At 46.1% G+C, this 25,238-nt stretch overlaps 1 protein-coding gene across 19 annotated transcripts in view; it reads right to left on the bottom strand.

The window, feature by feature from the left end:
* KALRN (kalirin RhoGEF kinase) overlaps positions 1-25,238 on the bottom strand; it is a 698,826-nt gene that overhangs the window by 427,932 nt on the left and 245,656 nt on the right. For all 19 annotated transcript variants that reach the window (XM_045851423.1, XM_045851424.1, XM_045851434.1 and 16 more), the window contains exons 4-5: positions 18,287-18,479; positions 15,342-15,854 (exon numbers count right to left, since the gene is read on the bottom strand). In XM_045851423.1, the coding sequence (XP_045707379.1) occupies positions 15,342-15,854; positions 18,287-18,479 (706 nt within the window). The remainder of the gene's footprint in view (positions 1-15,341; positions 15,855-18,286; positions 18,480-25,238) is intronic.

The following is a 25,238-nucleotide window of genomic DNA, read 5'->3' as shown; positions in this document are numbered from 1 at the left end:
AGTAGCAAGAGAAAGCAGTTAGTTACCTACAGGGGAGTTTCCAAAAGACTGTCAGCTGATTTCTCAAAAGAAACTTTGCAGGTTAGAAAGGACTGGCAAGAAATATTCAACGTCATGAAAAGCAGAGACCTATGGCCAAGACTGCTCTACTCAGCAAAGATATCAGTTAGAATCAAAGGGCAGACAAAGAGCTTCCCAGATAAGAAAAAAGTAAAGGAGTACATCATTGCCATTATTATATGAAAAGTTACAGGGACTTATTTAAGAAAAAGATAAAAACTATGAACAATAAAATGGCAAAAATACACATCAACAATTGAATCTAAAAAACAAATTAAGCAAACAAGAAGAAAAGAGACAGAATCATGGATATGGAAGGTGTTTTCATTCTTGCCAGATGGAGCTAGGTCTGGGGGACTGGGTGAAGAGGTGAGGGGATTAAGAAGTACAAATAGGTGGTTACAGAATAGTCACAGGGATGTAAAGTACAGTGTAGGAAATGGAGTAGCCAAAGAACTTAAATGCATGGCCCATGGACCTGAACGAAGGACAGAGGACTGCCTGAGGGAGTGGGGAGTACTGGGTGGAGGGGGGCAAAGGAGGAAAAATCAGGACAACTGTAATATCATAATCAATAAAATATAATTTAAAAAGTAAAATAGTCAATAAAACAGACCCATAGAGGATTAGGCTATGAATTTGCAGATAAGACTTTCAAAATGACTGTGATTAACGTCTTTAAAAAATAGGAGGGGAAGGGACAAAATAAATTAAAATATGGAACATGGCACCAAAGCCTAATTCTCTGTTTCTTGTAGTCAAAAGTACCCTCATATAGTGTCATGTTCATGATGTTTGGCATAATATTTTATTCACTTATTGAGTACCCACGGTTCTCCATTGAATTAGAAATGAATGTTCAATGATCAAGATCAAAGTCTAGCGAGGGATACAAATGTATTCTATATTCCGTCAATTTTAAGTGTGAAAGGTAGTATGAGAAGTGTATATTATACTACAGGCTGATTGTGGAGGAACACTGGGTACAGTCTGGTGGAGGCAGAGTTAGGAAAAAGCATGGCTGGCTTCCAGAAGGTAGCAACAGATGACCAACATTTGTAAGGGAACAGAATCTGGGTGAAGGAGGTATAAGTGAGAAGGGAATCTTAATGAGAGAAAATAGCTTGAGCAAAGGCCTGGAGGCTTACAACAGCAGGGCACAGAGAAGTACAAACTGCTCCAGGGCATCAAGTGAGTAGTAAGAAGGGATGATAAGAGACAGGGAAGGGCTAGGTAACAAAGGGGCAAAGGTCGAAAGGCAGAAGAACTGGACTTTTACTCAGCCACAGTGGGGAGGCACTGAAGGACAGAGATAGGGTCAATTTGCTTTTAACCCTGAACTGGATGTCTACACCACAGACCACAGACAGATTTTAATCTCATTGCAAAGGGGAGTCCAAGCCAGCCCTGATCTCGCAAACAAAAGCAACTAGCGCATTATAGATTTCTCACCAACTAAGGGTTCTCTGCCTCCCTCTATTCCCCCTAACCCCCCCTCCAACTCCTTTTCTCACAAAACCTTCCATGTCTGGGTCAAAGAAGATAAATACAAAGGAGGAAGGAAAGATAACAAATGAAAGGTGCCCACCACAGTGTACGACACATAGTAGATACTGAATGCACGTTAATTCCTTTCCACTTCCTCTGGGTTCAGACAGGATAAGCTGGCAGTCACAAAAAAGTAGTTGCTTTCTGATTAGAGAAACTCAGGCTGTAAGACTTCATGCTAAAAATCCCACACTGTCCTTGAAAACGAGCCATAGCACAGCTCTGCCTGGGGAAGCACATGGTTATGTTAGGCCTTAAAAGGCCTCTCCCCTTGCTCTTGCCCTCCTCATCCTAAGTGATGTAATGAAAAGTCTCACCAAGTCCATTATTAACGTAAATATTTTCAGACCTTAAATAAGGATTTTTTTTTGCATTTCCAATCTGTTGCTGGATGGGCTGAATCCCCTGCAGCACTGGCAATAGACACAAGTACCCCCGCTGTGGGGACAAAATGGTCATCCAGGAGCCAGCAAGTCAAGCAGACAAGAAACAGGACCAGCCAAGCCAGGAGTCAGCCCAGGCAACCCCAGGATGTTGACTCCAACGGGCCAAATTCCTTCCATCTGAACCACAGATGCTGATAAAATATTTTCAGGAACAGAATGAGGGAATGTGCTTCACTCACTTCCCAAAATGTAGAATTGAAGAGGTCAAATCCTACTTAATCCGAGCTAAGAAAATAGTGCCCAACTTTATCCCATAGCTAAATTTAGGCATGAACTGAGATCTAGCCATTGGCAAGTTAATTTAGATGAGCTAATGCTTGTTCCTGGCATACAGGATGCACTCAGTAATTGGTAACTACTATTATTGTTACAGCAAAAATGGAGCGTCTGCTGGATGTTGCATCCCATCCTCCCACACGTACTAAAATCGGCTGTGCCAATCACTTGCACATCTGGGGTAAAATTTCACAAGGGCTAAGCAGGAGGTGGCCTTCCTTCAGCAGTCACTCTCTGAGAGGAGGAGGCAGGTGCTGTGCTGGAAGAGGTCTGTGCCAGGTGGGCTTGACCTTGCTTGAGCGGAGGGAGACAGCTAGCCCTCCCCTTTCCCCCTTCTCCCCTCTTCTGGCCACAGCTTCAGCACTGGGGCTGAGGCAGGTGAGGGGCCACACGGGGCCAGGTGTAGGCACAGGCAGGAGGAAGTGCTTGGTCATGCTTCCAGCTCCCAGATCCGAGCTGGCAGAGCATACCCTGCAGGAACTCAAGAAGGACTTTTGGAATAAAGAGCTCGATCACTCCTCAAAATACTCCATTTCTTTAATAATCTTATTCAGCAGAGTAGGGTAAATTCCTATTTTAGACAGTGCCAATTGTCCCTAAGTGTAGGACAGATATGCAATAACCAGATAACTTCTCTCATTTTTTCTGTCTTAAAATAAATTAAAAGTTGAGTTTAATTTAGTTATCTAGCCTTCATCCAAAATGTTTTCGGGATTTTCTTCCACTGTCACTCTACTGTCACCATACTAATATGCAGGCCTATGGTTAGCTGAGCTCTCCTTCCTCCTTTATATCCAGCCGGTCGGTCCCCTGGTTCATTTTCTTTCCTTTAGTGTCTTCAGGGTTTGCCCCTCTCCCTTCCACTTCCACTGTCATCTCATCCGCTCACAGCTGGGTTAGTACAAAAGGACCAGGCCTGGATTCCCTGCCTCCAAATTACACCATTGTAAGATGAAACTTGCCAAAACCCCAGTTAAGTGAGAGCATCAGAGTAGCATCCCTTGAAACCACCACTCAGCAGTAGGTGGCGCTCTCAAGCCAGCTCAGAGTGCTCACAAAGTTCTGTTCCTTCAGGCAGCCTAGTGAGTACAGACTGTGCCTCGGTCCATTTTTCAATTTGGCACTGACTATATGCCTCTGGGAACCCAGACCTGTCTAAGACCCTGGCTCTGATCTCTAAGAATCTGCAATATAATTGGGGGAATGAGGCCTTTGAGCATAAATGTATCATCATTTGGCATAAGGCTATAAAACAAGATGGGTTGGAACAGGGCCAATTTGAATGGGATGAATAAGGGCTACAGGAAAATGCCCAGAGGAGAGAAAGACAACCTCCAACAGGGAAGAGAAGGTAGAGTAGCCTCTGAGCTGGACTGTCAGCTGGGGCAGGGTTTCAGTAGGCAGTGGGAGGGAGGGTGGTGTAAACAAAGGCATGATACGGTGGACAGTGCAGAGCACAGAAGGGGACGTCCTGATGGTGGGGGCTGAATGCCCAAGTCCAGTGTCACTCTCCATCCTAGGTCCTTCTGGCTGCACTTCCTCTTGACATCTCATGACAAGGGTCAGCTCCCCTGGGAAATCTCCTAGGGCAGGACAAGTGCCACTCTGAGGTAGGACCAGTCAGTGTACCTGATCTGCATGGAGAAAACCAAGTATCCCTAGTTTCTCTATAGCAGGAAAGGGTATGCCTTTTCTCACCACATCAGAAACTTGTCCCCAGAGCAGGGCATTTCTCATCCCAGAAAAGAATTTCTAAAAAGGGGTTGGGGGGGAGCTAAAGGTCAAGAAAGTGAGGTTTCTGGGCGGACATGGAGTGGCAGGCATGGGAGAAAAGAACCCTTCTGAGACTCAAAGTAGAGACAGAGTTCCTCCAAGGAAATTGATGTCCTTTTGCCCATTTTACCATGGGTTTTCCGACTCTCCCCAGGACAGGACCATGAAACTTCAACTCTGCTTGGGAGAGTCATGGGGCACGGGGGTGGGGCTGGAACAGGCAAAACTCCGGAATGAGGCTTTCCCTGAGGGACAGTGACTATGACTGACCTGGGCACACGTGGCTCGGGACACCAGAATCCTGTGCACTCAACACTTACACACTGGAAAAGTTTCTCGGTGTGTTCATGTGACAAGACGTCCTCTCATCTTCACACATGAGACAGTGCATCTCTCTGTTTCAGTGACAGAACACACTTCTCTGGGTGGAAATATCTTGGCGTTTCAGACTGACTAACTTAAGCTACAAGAAACAAGTGCACCTACACACAAAATAATTTTTCACACTTGTGAAAGTGGAATCAAGAAATGTAGAGCCTTCTCCATCCATCCCTTCTAGTATTTGAAAAACTCATTGCAGATAGGCCACATTGAAAAGTTGAGCCCACATCAAATGCAAACAGACCAGAAGAGCTGATGGGAGTTTATCTGGAGCAGAAAGACTGGGAAGATCAATGATGACTGTCTCCAAGTCACCGGAGGGCTATCCTGTGTGAGAAGAAAGAGACTGGTTCTGGCAGACCTCAGAGGGCAGAGCTGTGACCATGTAGCGAAAGCTCCAGGAAAGCAGATCCAGGCTTGCTGGGAGGAGGGCTTTCTAATGAATGGCGCTGTGTAACAGGCTGCCTCACAGAGCTGTGGCCTCCTCAACCCCAGAAATGCTCATCAGAGTCTAGGAGAATGCATGTCAGTGAGGGAGGCTGAAAGGGAGTTAGTTTTGGCTTGGGTTAAGGATTAGACCCTATGATTGATTCAAAGATTCTAATATTCTAAGATGCTCCTGGTAAGGCCTGAACCATTCATCAGAATCCAGTTCTTATCCTTGCCCCGGGGAGCGGTGTGACTAGATTTCTAACCCTCTGTTGTGACTCCTGGGTCCTACCGACATGACATGGACTGCACCCCCTGCACTCCTCCCCACAGAGTGGGAGCTGTAGTCACACTGGACAGTGGGTGTTCCCAGAGCCCACCCAGTATTTTAGGACCCCCATGCTTTTGCTCATGCTCTTCCCTTTCCCTGAACCCCAACTCTGGCTAAATGTTTCCCCCTCTCTGTTGTTCCTCCAGCAGTGACAGGCATCTCAGTGAACTTTCCCTACGTAGCAGCTCTGTGTTTGCCAGCGCCCTATGCACCCACGTGGGAAGGCCTGACTCTTCAGCAAGTGTTCTAAGATCTTGCCAACCTGGTCACTTGCTTCCATTTCCCTCTCCTTCTGTTAGGAGTAGACCTTGTATCTAACACTCACTGACTGGGTCCTTCTCAAGGTCCCTTCCTGGTTTCTTCTGGCACCAGGTCCCTACCTCACCTCCATGCTCTGCTGCCACATGCTGCCTACTGTCTGCTCAGCATCCTTGTTGTGAATGAGGGGGTACTCTTCACCCTCCCTCCCCAAGCCATGCAAGAAAGCCTCCTTATGCCTCCCTTCCACTCCCGATCCCATCTATGTGACCCACCTCAAGTCTGTCTCCATAAACCTACCGTCTAATGAGCGCCTACTGGGTATACTAAATGCTTTATATACATTTAAAAATAAATCCATACAACAATCCTAAGGCATGTATTGAAATCTGCATTTTCTAGATAAAGAAGATGCTCAGAGAAGGTGAACTGGCCACACATAGCCTATCAACTAGGGAGAGGCTAAGGTGGTATTCAAACCCAGTTCTCTGTGATTGCAAAGCCAGTGCTCTTTCTAGAGGCCCTTGCTGGCTCTTCTGGCCTCTGTTCTCTCTGCCCTCTGTGAGAGGCCTGAACCACACAGGAACTCTTCCTCAGCTCCACCCAAGGGAGGAAGCAGAGGTGCAAAAGGGAAGCTAAGCAACAAGTTCAGAGAGAATGGAGGCACAGAAAGGGTGGGTAAGTATAGGCTGTAGGAGGTGCAAGGCCAAGGAGAAGAAAGGTCACAGTGGGAAAGGAAGGAGAAGGGGTTCAGTGGAGTGGGACAGAAGGGGAAGGGAAGGAAAGGAAGTGGGTTCTTCAAAGTAAGATGCCTAGAAGGGAATCTTATAAAAGTTCCCTCCCCCACAGACTCAATTTGTTTTTTTAGTCTTTCATTCTTCAAAAAGGGACTTAAAACATTTCCTCTACTTCCCCTACTGGGGCAGAGCTGACAGGCTTTCTTTTTTCTTGGACTAACTCCCCACTCTTTCCCCCATATACACTAGTTCCCTCAAACCCAATCCTGCCAGGTAAGGAACAGAGAGGCCTTGGTATCAGGGGTCTTATCCCTGGAGTGCTTACTATTTCTAAGCCATTTTTTTTCTTATAAGATATCAGAATCACATCAATGCTGAACCTGATTTTCCCTACACTATTCCCCCGTCCATGCCTGGAGTGGAGAGACATGGTCCCCAGCACCTAGCTATGCACTTGACACATGGTAGATACTCAATGTCTGTTGACAAATGAATGTTTCTCAGTTACTTCCTGTGCCTCAAACAACTTCTATACTGATCAGAACCTACTTTTCCTAGCTCACCTACACTGCTGTGGACAGAACCCATGGGTGACAACCTGAATTCTGGAAGGGACTGTTAATATGTCCACATTCTCAGTTCCAAGGGCTAACCATGGGGTACATGCAGTTCTATGGGGTCCATTCATTAGTAGAGATGACATATGAGGCTATTCACACACAACAATTCAGGTCTTGGCCTCTTCCAGCCCTCAGGACAGAACTGGGAGGAAGCCAAGCCTCCCGTGCCTCGTGTTCCTTCATCTGGTTGTTCCCACGCCCACACTCCTGGTGTAGGCCTGGCGATCGCAGTATACAGTGGGGCTGAAATTGCAGGCGAGGGAGAAAGGAGAGGGAGAAAGGTTTGTAAGGAGGAGAAAAACAGCTTTGGGAGAAAACACACATGCAGCCTGCAGAACATTGTGACTTGGATTATTTTTGGAATCTAATGTTTCTAACGTTCAAGAGGAGGAAACGAGAAAAAGTAAGCAGAGATTCCCAGGATCAGCTGGCTGGAAATAATACAGGACACTGTGTCCTGTGTTGGGCTGGAACACAGACACACTTCCTCACCCTGAGCCCAGTCAACAACGGGTGGAGGGAGCGGTGGTTTTGGTCCCAGGAGGAGGAGGGAGAGCAGGATTGAGAGGGCACCAGAGTTTCTCAAAAAGGCAGGAAATTACAAACCAACCATAAAGACCTTGCCCTTCTGGCTGCTCCCAAAAGTCACAGCTCTTTGAAACCTCCCTCCCAACACCAAGGGCTCAAGCAATGAATCACAGAGACTTGTTGGTACGCCCCCTGGAGGCCTGTTTGGTGCTTGCTCTTTTACCACAACAATAGCCAGGACACAGGTCAGATAACTCCTACTCTTCATTTTTCCTCGGTTCCTCTAGCCACCTCCTAGGTTGCTGGCAAGCGCATTCTTTCTCCTGCAGGACAAGGTGTTGGAGTGTGTGTGTGCTGGAGATTTGGGGGTAGCCTCAAAGCAGAGGGCTTACCTTACCACGCTGCCTACTTTTCTCTATCCCAGGCATACCTCCCAAACCCACCAAGTCTCAGTTTTCCCTTCTGTAAAATGATAACTCATGTTCACACCTGCCACACAAAGTAGATGGAAAACCAAATGATGACTCACAATGATGGATGACCCTGGGTGGGTCTCTGCTTCTGGGTCAAAGTTTTCTACGTAAAAGGAAGGGCTGGACCAGAAAATCTCTTAAGATCAGGGGTGTGAGAACACTTTAAAAACCGACATTCAAAAAATACTGTGTATTATAATTACTACAATGGCACTTCAGTTTGACAAATGACTATGGAGCCATGCTCAGTGCTGGCTTGAGAGGCGCAGGGATTGGAGCTGTGGCGAAGAGAAGAGGCAGTGGGCCAGGGTCCAGCAGGAAGGGCAGGCAGTGCAGTTTCTCCACAACTGGCCCCGCTGGTCCTTGTTACCCCAGTCAGACTTTGAGTCCTACTTTGGGCCCTAGGGAGTGATGGAGTGATCAGACCTGTTTATGCCTTGGAGGGAGGAGGTAGGAAATAGCAGTTGATACTTTGCCCAGTGACAGGGCATCCTGGGGATATCCTGAATTGCTAATGTGGTTAACAGGACATACAGATGGCACTGTAACCTTCAGCTCTGAACCCTGCTGCCTACTGCCATGCCCTTCACCCAGTGAGCCCCATAAATATTCTCATAGCAAATAGCATGAAAGTAGCATTTCATTAGCATAAACCTTCAATAATATCAAAATGCATACAGGTATGTCTTAGATGGACTGTAGGAAGTGTTGCTGGTCCCAAGTTTGCAAGAGAATATGACAAATATACTCTTAGCTATAATACAAAGCAGAAGGTGACAAGTGTCTCAGAAGTTTCCAAAACTTATTCTGCTACTTCCCACTCTCACTTTACACCCCAAAAGGCACAGAGGAGGTGAATTGTGATCCATCCTATCTGCACGATTTGATCATATTTTTAGATAGCCTAAATGCACAACCAACAACACACACACAAATAGAGAGAAAAATAACCATCTGAGCAAGATTGAAAATGTAAAGGAATTGGCAACTGGGAAGTCAAAGTTATGATCATCTCTAGGTCATCAACAACCACACATTCTTTCATTCTCTCAGCCCAGGGCCCTGCCTGCAGCCACAGTGGAATAGTCACTCAAAGGAGAACCAAGGGAAAATCTGCTCCATTCCTTTTGGTTGGCCAGTAATTATTGAGCTTCCCTGAACCTGAGGACAGAGCAGTGACTCACAGGAGTGTGGGTCCTGGACCAGCAGCAGGGGCAGCACCTGGTGCAGGGGGAGGGGCAATTACACACTCCTGGGAGCATCACTTCCCTCTGTGGCTGCTTCAAGAACAGACACTGTTTTACTAGAGACCTTTCCTAGGAGCACCTCCCTCAATCCTGACCCATCAAATATGACCCCAATTTGATCTGGGTGCTCCTCTCTTGTGTCTCAGCCAGGGGCATCATGCAACCTAGTGACATAATTGCCACAAACCTATGTCATAACTGCCAACTTCTCTCAGAGTTCAATTCTTGATTTTCTTCCATTAGGGATCATTGAAAATTATTTGGGGCAAGTTCATGTAGAAGGTAGAATCAATGACACTGCATGTCTCAGGTCTCAGCAGGTGCCACATGACTGAAGAGTAAATCATGACTGGAATAGTGCAGGGAGAAGGCAGGGAAGCTGATGCCTAGGGAGCAGCTATGCTGGGCTGGGCATGGAGCCAGGCACTTCCATATACACCATTCAGTTCTCGTAACAACCCTGGGCAGCAGCTTGGGCTATTTTCTTTTTTAAAGTAAGAAAAGAACTCAGCAGATTATGATTGTATTTGCTGAGAAAAATTTTTTATTTTTCATCATCACCCAAAGTGACAACCCTGAAGAGAAAAGAGCCTCCTTATAAACACACACGGAGAATGAATGGCAAAAACACAAAAATTGTTACAGAAGTGTTGAGCTATAAAGGGGCTTAGGTATCACTTAGTGCAGCAAGTCTCAGAGGAGGAGGAATGGCGGGCACATTTGGCTGAGTTGGTGGGGGCCTTTATCAAACTGTCCTGGAGAGGCTGACGTGTCCACTTGTGAGCCTGTTCCCTACCACCACCATCAGGAGCACGCACATGCCCTGCCGCCCACTTCTCCCGCTGAAAGATGTTTTCGCAAAGAGCGAGTATTGTGCATGAGAATAGTGCATGTGGAAGCAGAAGACAAATCAAAAGTCACTGAAGCTAGACCAAATCCTTCATCTTTGTTTCATTGGGAATATAATTGGGGGTCAGGGGTCAAAGATGTACTTAAGCTCTCCCACTGGTGACACCCCAGGACAAACCTGAACCCCTACTACCATAGCTCCATTTCGGCACAAACATGGCACACATGGACGAATCGAACTTCATCACGTAAGAATGAATATGAAGGAAGGCATTTAAAATTAGGCTCCTGAAGGGAGCTTCCCCACAGGCGGTGTGGTGAGGCCAGTGTCCTATAAGCCAGAGGTGCCCAACTCATTTTCACCGGGGGCCACATCAGCCTTGCGGTTGCCTTCAAAGGGCCAAATGTGATTTTAGGACTGTATACATGTAACCACTCTTTAACCAGGGGCAAGGAGCTCGATGCTGCTGCTGGGTAGAAAGGTGCTGGGCCGGATAAAACATGGTAGAGGGCTGGGTTGAGCCCACGGGCCTTGTGTTTGCCACCTGTGCTGTAAGCAAATGAGAGGTCCTCCTCTGGGCAGATGCCTTGGTCATAGAGGAGGTGGGCACCTAAATACCCTCCCCAGCACTGTGATAAAGATCTTGTCTGGGCATGTCCCAAGAACAGGTTTACACATGAAATAAACACAACATGCTGCATAAACTAATAATGAGCACAATTCCAATACCGATGCCTCACTGAGTAGCTTTGTCCGCTCTTGGGAATTCTCCATGAAGTGGGAAAGTGGGAATATACTCCTTTCTGGAATGGCTTTGGACAAGACTAGGGTATGGGACTCCTGGGTAGACATCAGTATAGCCTCTTTTATTCAGAAGCAAAGTAGACAAAGGTTTCTCCATCAGTTAAGTCTAGTTAGGCACTGGAGACCTAAGCACTTCTCCTTCCCTACAAAGACTGGAAGATAGGAGGCCTTCCCCAGATCAGAAGGCTGGAGGTGTGGTAGCTACAGTATTTTCTGATACTTATCATTGGCATCAGCACATAGATGGGCACAGTAAGGTCACATGGCTGTCACCGAATGACAAGGCTGGGTTTCCTACAGTGCATGGGAGGTAGACTTTTCTATATCAGGGGCTCTTCCAGTTGTACCATTCTCAGGTGTCATAGGAACCCAGGAAAGGGGATGGGGCTAGACACGACCCCCCCACTGACTAGCACCCAGCCTTCCCTTTTCCAAGGGGACATCTACAATGAGTCTACTTAATGATCCTTAATACCATAGTCTGCCCCCTAATGGGAAAGAGACCTCCCTCCTCCCTGGGAATGGGATGTGACTACAGGGCAGACACCTGCATCACACAGGTTCCACTGCAGCTGAGGGGTGGCTGGCTGTGAAATAGGGCTGCAAAGAGAGTCATAATCTGTGCCTGGCTAATGAGGAGCAACCCGGCCTGTGTTCTGTGAACACAGTGGAGGACAGGCCCATTAGTTACAGACCAGAGGGCACAGGGCCAAGACAACGGTGTTCATCTTCTAGCAAGAGGTACTATGTGTTACTTGCATTACCTCTGTATCACCCAGCTCTCTCACAAATTGCTCAGTAAGGCTTTCCTGTCAGTCCTGAGCTGCAATATACCCCATTCTCTAAAAAATCCCCAATCACAGAGGCTGTACCTAGGACAGTGTGATGCATACAGCAGGCATAAATAATAATAAACAGGAATTTATGACAGCTTGCTGCTCCAGGGCAAAAATTCTGGCCTACTTGTCTTTTCCAAGTGCCTTGTTTTGGGCTGATGACAGATGCTCAACAGAAGTTTATTAAATGAATGGGTGCCCAGCTTTATGAGTTAGCTCTGGAACGGAGTTGCTCTTCCATAAATGCTTAATTGGGAGAGATAATGGCTCCCTCTCCACCACCCCCAAGATGAAGAATGCAGGGAGTCATCACAGAGGTCAAGGAAGGTGGTAGGAGGTGGCATCACTCTCCAAGGCCAGATGGCAAATGGGGAGCCTGGAAAACAGGCCGTCACCCCACAGGGCCAGAGGGGAGACTCTGCACCCGTCCCCTAACAAAAATAGAAGCTGGATGATCACTAGACTCCTCCCATTGCCAAGAGCTTCCCAGATCTGAAATTAGAGACCGGTGATAAGCCTCCCAGCAGAAAGGAGGTTCAGACGTGGCTCACGCAGTAACTATTTCCTCATGCCTTGTTCAGACGTGGATCCACATACACAACCCTCCCCCAAACCGCCACCCCTCTCACCCCCTTCCCAAAACACCAAATATGTCGAGGGCTGAGGCATTTAGTTCTACACACATATCTTAGATTAATCTTGAAGCAATGTAAAAGGACAGTTTTTCTCCCCTTCCCCACACCCAGCATATTTTCTGTGGCAGCTGGGTCAGGCTCAAGAGGCATTTTTACCACTGGCTCAATATCAAAACAGTCCTGGGCTGCTCTCCTCCCATCCTCTTTTCACTCCCTCTGTTTTGTTTTCAATATTCTTCTCCCCTCCCCTCCCCCTCTCTACACCACAGCCATCCACACACTTTTTAAGGTGTGAGCACACCATAGTACATGGAACCTAAACTTGGAGTGCTGGATTCTGGGATCATGTACTTGGATAGGGGAAAAAATATGCCTTTATTTTCACTACCCTCTAGCTAACATATAGCATTCACTTCAATTGTGAATGTAAGCAACAAACTACATTACTCTCAGCAATACTTGAGGCTCTGACATCAGTGGAAACATACATATTTTCACATCACATCAGGGTTGTTGCCCTAAAATATCATTTATGCTTATCGCTACTTCAAAATTATGGTAGTTGTGAGACCTCAAGTAGATTTTGTTATTTAACATGCTTCTAAAGAAGTACATATGTTACTGTTTTTTAACTTATAAACTGTATTTCAATAATTATGTTCCCAGCCTACATATTTTGTACATTTACAAATATTATTCTATGATGGGGTCCCTAGATTTCCACAGCACAGAATGGTTGAGCCACTGGTGTCAAACGGGCATTAGGAGGTGAGATTTCAGATTTCCTCTTGAGTCATCAGAGCCTGGGCCAGGGGACTCAGAGGCCAGCAAGCAGAGCTCAGCGGGAGCATGAGGCAGGTCCTAGGAGCAGAGGACAATGCGGTTGTTGGATAAGAGCTTGGGTAGGCTTTGGAAACTGTCAAAATATTGGCTCTGTGTAATCAGCAGTGTGATCTTGGGCAAACCGCTTCATCACTTTGAGCTTCCATTCCCTCAACTGTAAAAGAGGAATAATAATATACTATATGTTTCTTGTGTGCAAGTATTGAGAGGATGCGTGTGGTGCAGCAATTACTCCCTGGCTGACTGGCATTTGTCTGAGTCTAGAAGGTCAGCCTTCCCTACCAGGACCTTCCGAGTGCTAAGGGCATGTTCTTTGTTTTGTTTTTGAGAAGGTGCCCAATGCAGTTTTTCCATAACCTTGAGCTTCAGGGATTCTGTGAAGTGCCTCTAAAATACAACTAGGTAGACCTAAGTCTCCGGCCTCTCCTTCCGTCCCTGGATCACTGAAATGGTCACCTAGGTCAGGCTGCAAAGTAGGTTCTCTGCCCCAGAGGAGAAGAGACCCCACGTAAAAAGGAGATATTTCAGACTTTTCTAACACTTTTAGTCACAGGAGCCAAAGTACCTGCTGCTGGCTTTACAGAGCTGCTGGCTCCTGACCTGGTGTCTCATCACTTGGTGAACAGTGACAGGATTCTGTATTCCAAGTGGCCCTTCCCAGAGCAGGCCAGGGTCAGACCCAGGCTGCCAGGTCACTGTGCAAAGAGCCTCCAGGAAGGTCAGGGGAAACCTTGCAACTCCCAAGGTTATGCAAGAAACCCCTTTATAAGTCCCTTAAAAAGTCTGGCTCAAATGACGGCCAAAGTCCCGTTGTAGAAAGGGACTATACATTCTTTTAAAATGGCATATATTGATTTTCTTCTGATTATAATAAAAAATTGAAAATACATAAGATTTATACAGAGAAATTAAAATTAACCATAAACTTGACACCTAGAAATTGAAACTATTCACACTGTAGTGCATTTTCTTCCAGGTATGCTGGCACGCTCATGTAAATGAGGATCATCATTATATAGAGCTTTATATCCTGATTTCATCACTCAAAAACATCTAGAGACATTTTCAACATGAGCTCTGAGAGAACCATTATATTAGCCACTGTCTGTAAAATCCACAGTTTACTGAGATGTGGAGTGGCACTGTGCATTTGCATAGAAGTTATTTCCAGAAAACTGTTAGAAAGGCATTTCATTCCCCCTAAAGCACATATAGTAGTAAACTCTTTAGCTTGAAAAGAACCTAGAGAAGATATATTTGTGTCCTCAGCAAAGAGGCACTATATGATACATTTTCTTTTCACTTTCTCATATCTCCCCTGATAAGGGAAAGCTATGAAAATTCATTGCTGGAAAAACGGAGCATTGCTCAAGTGCTGAGCCCCCAAGGAAAACCTTCAAAAAGAGGTGGGATGCCAAGAAGAGTCCTGTACTTCAAACTGGAAAGAACTGGATTCATACGTCAAGTCTGCCATTGGAGACCCAAGATCAAGGAGTTCTCAAATTCCCTGGACTTCAGCAGAGACACCACCATGCACCTCAAAGGATGGAAAAGCCATGCAGATTAAATAAGGCTCTGCAGATAGGTACATTGCATGGCAACAATCACAAAGTTTTGTTACCGTGGCTGGTAACAGTATTGTTATTTTTGTTGCTCAGCCAGCTTGAATCATTCACTACATGTCCTGAGAGAGGCAGTGTCCAGCACTGGGGAAAAGCATGGACCCTGGAGGCATCCTGCACTTCCCTGTTAAGCCAAGTTATTTAGCCTCTCAGTTTCTTCATCTGTAAAATGGGATAATGATATTACACCTACCTTATAGGACTAGAGAGGATGAAAATGAGTTAATTTACACTTGATGCTTAGAACAGTACTGGGTGCATATAAACACTACATAAAGAGAGCTTTAAGGGGAGGGAAAATGGTAGAGGAGTGAATGGAAGTCACACTGACCTCCTCCCAGGGCCAATCTGGAACTCTCCAACTCCGTTGTGGAGAAACCACCCGGAACAAACAACTGAGCAATAGCTAGACAGAAGAACCAGCTTTGGCAAGAGGCCTTTAAAAAGTCAGTGATCAATGGCTACATATAACATTGCAATAAATGTGTACCAGCTAATACCAGTAAGCACTTAAAAAACAAACAAACAAAAATGCTTTCCTCAAAAGTATTGCCATTAATCAGAAAACTGGACCAGCAGTTTCACTAAAAAGCTGTGCCCCCCCGCTGAAACCCCGGCCCCAGGGGGGCATGCTCCCCTCCTACCTTCTCGGCATCCTGCTCAAAAAGCCGCAGCTGGAAACACTGATCCAGCTTGAGCTTGCGCACATGCCACATCTGGTGCAGGTGCTGCCGGGTGGAGTGCAGCTTGTCCAGCAGGCTGGTGATCTTGGGCACCAGGCTCTGGAAGTCAGCGCTGCCAGGGATGCAATTGCGCCCTGAGAAGCCATCGCTGCAGCGGATGCACTGCAGTAGCCGCTGCCCCTCCCGGTCCAGCTCCTCCACAGGGGCCTTCAGCACCTTCTTCTTGAGCTGCGTGTGCTCATCGATGAGCCGCCGAGAGCCCTCCACATCCACAGGGAACTCCTTCCTGGCCAGCATCTCCTGCAGGTCCTCCAGGCGTGAGAGCAGGTGCACAGCGCTGTTGAAGAACTCCTCCAGGGAGAGCCGCAGCTCGATCCATTCCTCGTGGTTGTAGTCCAGGGAGCCATCAAACTCCTCAGTCAGCTGGGAGGGGTCCACCAGCTTTGTGAGGCCTTCCACAGACACCATGCTCGTCTGGAGGGCAGACACAGAGAGGGAGACTCAGAGAAGTAGGGGGAGTGAGGGAAAGACCAGAACAGCAGTAGGCAGGAGGAAAGTCAAGGGGCCAAGATAAGTCCACATAATCATGATCACAGCCTGCCTTGGGGAGCATGTGGCCCACTGGCCATTAGCCACAGATCAGCCAGGAAAGCAGTTTCAATAGACTGGCTGAGTGGATCAAAAAGCCTCTCCTCCTCCCATTTGCCATTCCAGGAAAGGCTGCCTTTAAGTCTCTGCTGCCTTCATCTTCCTCCTCTCTGCTCCCCAGTCCACTGCAGTAGAGCTTCAGATGCTAGAAGCAGGAGAAGCTGGAAGTAAAACAGACCCAGGGCCTGGAGGTCTAGTTATCCATAGCTTAGAAACCCATGCAGGCCCACGAACCCAGGACATCACCACAGCTGCATTAAGCAATGTGGGTCAATCCTTGTGCTGCAAGCATCTGAGTCTATTCCTGCCTCAGGCTGGGCAGGCCTCTACCCCACGAGGAGGCTCTCCCTGGTAGCAGATGCCCTTCTCTGATTTAGTTGGCCTGGATTGGAGATTGGGCGTGGGTTGTTTTAAAAGCTCCCCAGGTGATTCTAATGTGCAACCAGTGCTACAAACCTCTTCTAGTCTGGATCCTTGCTACTCAAAGTGTGGCCCTAGGGCCAGCAACATTAAGACCGCCTGGGAGCTTGTTAGAACAGCAGCATCTCAGAACTCTCCCAAATCTGCTGAATCAGAATCTACCTTTAACGAGGTCCCCAGGAGACTCTGCACATTAAACTTGGAGCAGCCCTGTTCTATAGCGCTTCCCCCTTCAAACCTGGCTCCAAATTTACCACATCCTGGAAGTCTCTCGTGATTATATTCACCAGTTATTCATTAACTGTCTGTACTGTCAGTCTGCATGTGGTGTTTCACTGGCTGTTTGTAAGGCACTGCTTTATAAATACTCTTCCGAGTGGGAGGCCCCAGTTCTCTCCCCCATACCTCTTGTTTAGGAGGCAGAGACAAGCTGCTCAGCTTGGGGTGAAGGGAGATGGGAAGGGTTAGGCACCTCCACTGAAGGAAAGTTTCAGGACTTGTTAGAAAGATTACTTTCGATCTTTTCAGGTTATAAACATGTATAGGCTTGTTATTACTGCCTCTGTATAAACAAACTGAAACTACAAAAATACAGGACTCCTAATGTTGGGTAGCAGTGCTGGGAGAGTGTAAGAACTGTTTTTATACCAAATCATATTTTTTGTGTCGTTTAAACAGAGTGAGAACTGCCTGGCTCAGGTGGTCAGGTTGCTGTGCTAAGTCTCAGTGACAGACTCCTGGGGCCACCGCACCACTCAGAGGCGCTCCTGGGCCTGGGGGAAAGGCTCTGGGATGGAAAGTGGCTGCAAGTTTAAGAGCAGCTCTGCCTTCCAACAGGCACACGGAGACAAGGCCCATGCCCTTGCAGATGAGGGCCAGCATTCTGAGAAAGGGGGAAGCTCGAATTTGGCTGGAACAAAGTTTCCTAGATCATTGATTTAATCTGATATGTTATCATTAAAAATTCCCAGGGGACACATTGCTGTCTGGGATAATTAGCTTAAAAAAATAACATGTTCTCCCTGAGTATAAAAGAATATAGAAAATGTGAAGAAAATAAAAACCACCTACAATCTAGCTACTTCTAATAGTCTGCTAACATGTTCAGTCTCTCCGTCTTCTTCATATATGCACTCAAAAAAACAAATTTTAGATTATACACCCATACTATTTTATAACCAGCCATTTTAAACCAATATTTCGTGAACATTTTTCAAAGACACTTTTTCTAAATATGATTTTATTGAGATATAATTAACATACAACTATGATTTTTAATGGCTTCATAGTATTTGCATATTAGTCACTAAAATTAATGGATAGTCAGAATACAATCTGTACGTATTCTGTGTGTGCGTGTGTATGTTTATATGTGGAGATGTATATATAGGTATGTATATCATTGCAAATAACGCTATGATGAATGAACATCACCATTCACAAAGGTGTGTAGACCTTTATTTGTTTATGATTATAATTAGATTTTAAAAAGGTTTTGTTTCATTTTTATATTAACATTTTTTTCCAATAAGAATTACTAGGTCAATGGTTATAAACTCTTTTTAAGGCATTTCACCCAAATTACAAAGTTGCCCCCAGAAACAACTGTCCTAATTTACACATTCACAGAATTAATTGCCTACTGACATTGTGCGTTTAGGACAATCTCTTGATCCTCTTATGCCTCCCTATATACTAACTGGTCAGGCCACAGCAGCCAAGGAATCCTGAAGTACCAGCCGCCACCATGCGCACAGTAGGGTAGATGGGGAAGCACAAGTGAGAAGTGTGTGGGTGGTGGAAGGGGAAGGGGGTGCTGAGACAGCGGTCTGGCTCACCTCAAAGATGAATTTGGAGCTGCCAAAGTTGGTCTTCTGCTTCTGCCAGAAGTTGTCGGGTTTAATGATGAGGGCCACATGGATCTCAGCTGGGAAAGCTTCCTGCAGCGTCTTGAGGAGGGGCTTGATGAGGTCCCACTTGGAGCCCCGCATGTCGATGATGACGGTGAAGCCACGTTTGCACACGTCCTCACTGTGGGGAGGTCAGAGGCCAGGCATGGTCACTCTGGGCAGCTGAGACTTTGAAGCACATGGTCAAAAAGCATCGGGAAATGTGCATTCCTTTTAATCTGGACCACCCTTCCAACTTCACACCAGGTCTCCTGGCTGTCTTCCAATCCAACTCTATAATGCACTGCTTCAGAAAACCCTTCCAGATGAACTCCATCTGTCTGAGGGCATTCTGCCTTTTTCTAGCGTTTAGCAATTAACTCAGCCTTCCCTATATTCATTTGCACTTGTTGGGGTGTTTACTGTTTGGGTATTCACAATTATGTTTGATTTTACATTCAGTTTTTGTCTCTCGCGCTGCTGGGAGGGATCCTGTTTTCCCCATTTGAAAACAAGCTCTCTAAAGACAGGGACCCTGTTGCCCTCAACTCCGAGACAGAAAATCCTCCGCACAAGTGCTGCCTTTCCCCATGCCCACATCAGTGGCAGTCACTGGTGCACTTTACCACTCACTGGGCCAAAAAATCTTTTTCAATAAAAGGTTCTAGGTTGATCTACTAATTGATAAGAGATGATACAGAAAAATATTAATAATACACATTTCCTACTACTGCATTTAAGATATATTACTTATAGTTTGAAATGTTTATCAGCTTATAAAAAGTCAGATGGTCGAGTCATGCTGAGTACTCCTAGACAGCCAAAGGTGGGGCTAATTAGGAAGGTGGATACAGTACTGGTCCCATGTACTCCCATTACAAGAGTCAGGGTCTAAAAAAGGCATGCTTCAGGAAGTGAAGAGGGGGAAGCTACTCCTAAAATCAAGGCCAGATGAAGGACAGAGACCATCTTGAAAACCAAAAAATAAGCAGGCTAAGTTAATCAGGATATTGCTCTGTAGCTTACTAAGTAGCAAAGTTCATTCAAATACTGTGACTTTAACAGTAACTCATAAGATTCAAAAGAATAAAAGGAAGGTCAAAATAAGTTACAGCATCTCAATTTGGAAGAAAGTTTTTGTTTTGGTAGTTAAGGGGTCTTTTCTTCTTGGCTTATTTAACCTATCCATTTATCACTCCAAATATACTTTGGTTAATTCACATTTTTATATAAACACTGGTGTACTTCCTTAGGATCTTTCACTAATGTCCTGTTCCCCAGACGGTACTTGCTCAAACCACTGGGCCTACTCATGGCCCACAGATGGGTACCGCTGCGTCACAATCACGGACAACACTGGAGCTGAGGCCACAGTTGGAAGGATTAAGCCACACGTGGAAATAAAACCTCTTTCTTGGCTTCATTCTCAGATCTCAACAGTCACGAGAATGTCACAGCCTGGTGAGGAGACCACAGTTCCTGCAACCGCATGAATGTCTCAAGCGTGAGGCAGCTGAGGCAGGACTTGCAGTCAGATGGGGAAAGTACCCAGGCAGAAAACTCTCTCCATTTCTTCTTGTTCATACAAAGGGCTAGATTCAGCACAGGAAGAAGGCTGAGTCTTTGTGTCTCCAAAATCTGAGTCAACAAGTGGCCACTGTCATCCATACATAATTGTGTCTGACCTAGTGTATGAAAGCAATGTGTCATTTTCTTAAATTATGGAATTTCTTTCACATTAGAAAAGAAATGCCTGCTCATTATAGAAAAGTTCAAAGATCTACATGAGAGGTGCTAATGGTAGCACCTCTTTTTAAAAAAATTATACTGTCCTATTTCTTTTCAGTATTTTCGTGCATGTAATTTTCATACCATATAGTATTCTACTTGTCAGTTTTTTCTCATTTAAAATTTCTTTGAAACTCTTACATTTAATGACACATAGTCCACCTGTCTTATACCTACACCATAAATTATTCAATTGTTCTCATTACTGCTTTGCAGAAGGACATATCAACTTATTGTATCTTCATCAGTACTGAACTCGGCCCATTCTGTAGGACAAACACTGCATTACACTTAGATTTGTATTTCTGATTATTAGCTGTAGTTCACTGGCCCAGGAGTATTTCTTCTGTCACTTACCTAAGCAGGTCTTTCATCCACTTCCTACTGGGATTTAATGGCTTTTCTCTTTGAGTTTAGTTTCCTCAGCTTGACACACATTGGTTGCATGCCCACTTGTGTCAGGCACTGCGAGGTAACTGTCAGTGTTACCTTTCCTGTGATACGACCAACTTCCTTGTGTACCTGCTCCTCAGGCTCTGTCCCTGTTACCACGACTGTGCTGACATGAGAACTCTTCATCCCTAGCAAAAGTAGTTAGTGTTGCTACCAAGAGCTGGAGTTTGACTATCCCGGCATCTAAATGTGGTGGGCAATAGGCAACGAAGGCAGAAATCAGATACTAATATTATCTAGTGAGTCCTCACTGACTCAGGAGATGGAGAAGGAAGCCCGGGGGCTGAGAGCTACTCTAAACGACATCTTTCTGTGAAACAGCCTAATCTCTCACGGTGCTTTGTGTGTTTGGTTTCAAAGAAGCAGCATAGCTGGGGAAGGAAAAGAACTTCTTAACACATGCTTATTCTATGCCAGGAACTGTGGCTGAGCACTTGGCATATGGTATTTCTTTTTATCCTTCCAATACCTTATAAACTTCGTATGGTAATGTCCATGTGAGAAGTGATGAAATTGAGGCAGAGAATTTGCTGAAGGTCACATAACTAGCAGGTGGCTAGGCAAATAATCAAAACCAGGACTGTTCACTCTAAAGCCCACCCTCAGGTCACTATAAGATATTACATCCCATCACCATGGCCACTATGAGTGGCATTTTGGTCATTGGAGGTGGGTTAAGAGTCAGCAATGAGGGGATTAGGTTAGGGAGCTCACAGGAGATGAGGGAAATCATGACAAGGAGTCCAAGCGAATGACCTCTATTGTGCAGTCTCTAAGATTACAGAACCACAAAGGCAAAGGAGCATGGCATGTTGAGAAAGTTCAAGTAATTCACTTTGGTTTAGGCACATGGGTAAGGAAGAGACTGCTGACAGAGTGATACTCTGAGAGCTTTAGACAGCCCTACTCTGAGCTCTGACCCTCTTCTTGCATACCCTCCCTCTCTCACCCCTCCCTGGGGCCAAGGACACTTGCCCAGATAGAGTCTGTGCTGTTCCCTGACCTCTCTCAGAGACCAAGCTCCTAGTGCCTGAACCCTGAAAATTCTCTGTCCAAAGGGCCCTTAGCCTGCTCCCAGGGCTCATGTGTACCTGTTCCCCAGGTCTAGTCCTCTAAGGCAAGTGACACTACCAGTATGAGCACTAATAAGGCCAAGGGCTGCTAGTTGCACAGCTGTGGCTAGAACACAGATATGTGAGCTGAGGAGTCCACAGGCAGGCATGAGGTACCCCTGCACCGGAGCAGAGGACAGAGCTGGGCAGCAGTGGGCAGAGAAGGGAGGCAGAGCATGGCCTGGGCACTGGGCTCCCTGTGCTGCCAAGTTCTGGCACAGAACTCAGAGGAGTCCAAGTGGAAATATGAGGTTGGCCCCCTGTGTCACGATGAAGACACATTTGTCAAGGTAGACGGATAGAATGTGTTTTAACAGTTTGTTAGCTTGATATATTAATTTTCAATATTTAGACATAGGGTAGGGGGTTTCCATTTGTACCCTTGCCCCGGACACCAGAGAAGAGCCAGGAATGGAAGCAGGTCTCGGATCAGGATGGCAGGAGTGCTGGGTTCCCCCGACAACAATGGGAACCACTGGAGGGTGTCATTCAGTGAAGGAGCATGATCAGGTGGCTTGGACACATCACCCTAGCTGTGCCGAGGGAGAATATGCTGGGGCCAGCCGGAGGGAGTGGCGATAGCCACCTCCTTTGGGTCTTTGTTAAAATGTCACCTAAGTGGAGCTGCAGCTGTCACACAGCACTTCCCACTTCCCTTCCCTGATTTATTTTTTTCTTAGCACTTATTACTATCTGGATCATGCATTTTCCTTATTCATTTATTGTCCATCTTCCCTCACTAGAAAATAAACTCAAAGTGGCCAGGGATTTTTGTGTTCATTCCCTGCAGAATTCCCAGTGGCTAACATAGTGCCTGTGTATGCTAAAACTCAACACACTGAGGAATTCAAGGTAGCACTAAGGGTATGGAATCTAGAACCACCCTGCCTTGGTCTAAACCCTAGCTCCATCATTTACTTATTGGGAAACCTTAAGCAAGTCACTTTTAAACTCTATGCCTCAGTTCCTGCGCTGTAAAAGGTGAATAATGGTACCTACATTACAGGGTTATTTTAAAGGTTACATTTGTTAATATACATAAAGCACTTATGATGATGCCAGGCACATCATCTGGACAAAGTCTTAGCTGCTATGGGAGACACTGGTGGTGTCCCGTCCAGGGCTCCTCCACTGACCACCGTGCCCAGTCCCCAGCTCCAACAGTGTTGCAGCTGTCAGCTTATACCTGTGACCATCTCTGAAGACTTGCCTTTGGCTGATGGGTTCCATTTCTCCAAGAGGAACGTGGAGGTTATACCCACACCCAGGGAGGGTGGTGCCTCTCTGATATAGGGATGCCAAAGCCCAGACTCTTTACCTTAGTGCAGAGTAACTCCAAAGTGTGATTTAGGCTCCAGAGCCTCCCCATTCTCCCCCTCAGTCTCTGACTAGATTGAGACAACATCCTTGCCGGTCCTTCCTGTTTGCTACTCTGTTTCTCCATCTCCGTACCCCTTTACAAGTTCTTCCTGAAGAGAATGCCCTTACTAAGTCATTTGCACCTGAAGCCCTGTCTCAAAAATCATAGCCAAAGACAAATATTTTCATTATTGTATTATGAATAATAATGTAAACATAAATAATATTTCATACATATATGAAATTCTGAAGGTAATTTGATGTACTGTTGGACATTTAAAGAGAAATCCAGGTTGCAAATCTTGACCTGGGAGTCATACTGTGCCTGGTACCTAGTAGGTGTTCAATAACATTTGCTGAATGAATAAACCCCATGAATGGTGGTCGTAGATGCACACAGAAGAGAGATCGCCCAACGACAATGAGTAAGATGATGGGACCCATCTTCTGACTCAAGAGAGAACACTGATGGGAAATCGATGTTTAAGAGATGGGAGAAGAAAATAGATGAGCCGGGGTGGGGTGGGGGGAGTGGAGAAGGCACGGAGGGTACACAAAACCAGGAGAGAAGTTACAGAAATCAGGGAGGAGAGGACTTCAAGGAGGAACAGGTGTCAAATGCTGCAGAGAAGAGGTCATTAGCTGAGGTCAGAACTCTGGCATTTAGCAACCAAGAAGCCTTGGTCCCACTGATCAGGGCAGTTTCGGTGGGGTGCTGGGGCAGGAACTGCGTGGGCTGGGGAGCAGTCTTCCAACTTGATCTCTGGGATGACTGGCAGAAATGCCATCAGAGGGAGCTTTTGGTAGACTTCCATCCCTTGGCCCTGCCTCTCTGACTCCAGAAGTGACCAAGGTCTGCCTGGTACTCTTTGGTGACCCCAAGTCCCATAGGGGCTCCCCAGCTGCCTCTTTCCCAAGGTGCCAGAAATCTTTCCTTTTCACTCAGTGTGCTCACACGCAGGGCAGTTTGAGCAAAGCAATTTACACTGGAATATAACTACCAGGTAACCCTCCTCCCTTTAGATTATTTTACCTTTTAAAAGATATTAGCCTAAATCAAATTTTCAGAGGCTGAATTTTTGCATTGTGTATTAGGAGAATGGGAACATGGAAAGGGGAAGTTTGGAGCAGAAGGCCTTTAAATCCATGAGAACGGAAAAGGAGAGCGAGTGACCCTTCTTCCCACCTCCTGCCCCAGCCTTTAGAGGGAGAAGGCGGCAGTGATCCATCGCCCTGCCCCACCACTTCCCATCTGGGGCTGGAGACCTCAGTCCCCAGCCCCCTTCTCGCCCTTTGTGATAAATTCCAGTCCCTTCAAACTGAGCTGTGAACTGTTTCAGAGACCCTCTGGGGTTCGAGGCCCAGAATGTAAACATACCAAATGACGGGATGATTGATCACGTATTTCTTGTACTCAGTTCTAGACCATTTGTTTTTTTGTTCATTACATGTCACTGGGGCTGTTTGCGCCCAGTGAGCCTGTGCTATCTCAGAAAAGCATTGTCATGACTCTATGCCAATGTTTTTTAAACTTTAGTGACTTTCACTTCTCATGTAGGACACATTTAAAATGCTGATTTGAGGTTCCCTTTCAGATATTCTGATGGAAATCAGTCTGGGATGAGGCCCAGGAGTCTCCCCAGGCGATCCAAGGACAACACCTAGACTCTCTCAAGTGTGGTTTGTGAGAGTTCGATGATAAAGACTGACTCTGTCTAAATCAGATTGGAATAAACATTAATAAATAGCAGTTAACACAAATAAATCAGACAGAACAACAAAATACAGCCAGAAAAATATTTGCAAGGAGAGCTGACAGTTGTGCTTTACAGGAGCCTGTCAAATATGTTAAATTTCTCTCTCCACAGCCTTGTGTTCTCTCTAATGGAGTCATTTATTGTAAGCATAGGCTTGGGAGGGTTTCAAACCATGCAGTGCATTTCTCTTATTCTTTTTGCAAAGGAGCTCCTCTTCTCTTGGCCTCAGGAGGCTTTCCCTTTAGGCCTGGCGGCTGCCCTCCCAACTGTAACTGTGTTCAACCAGATGCCCCCTAGAGAGCTGCTTTCCTAGGCTTCCCTCTCTACTTCTGATTTGCTGTGAAACCACTGTGGAGTTTATGCTCCTTATCACACACCTGACTTGGCAGCCTCATCTAAAAGCTCCGGGTAAGTCATGATGTCTCTCTGGGT

Source organism: Phyllostomus hastatus, unplaced genomic scaffold, assembly GCF_019186645.2.
Source record: "Phyllostomus hastatus isolate PE091 unplaced genomic scaffold, TTU_PhHast_1.1 phas_contig_86, whole genome shotgun sequence".
Taxonomy (NCBI): domain Eukaryota; kingdom Metazoa; phylum Chordata; class Mammalia; order Chiroptera; family Phyllostomidae; genus Phyllostomus; species Phyllostomus hastatus.
Note: the sequence above shows the minus strand (reverse complement) of the source record. Positions and strands in the feature narration are given on the sequence as shown.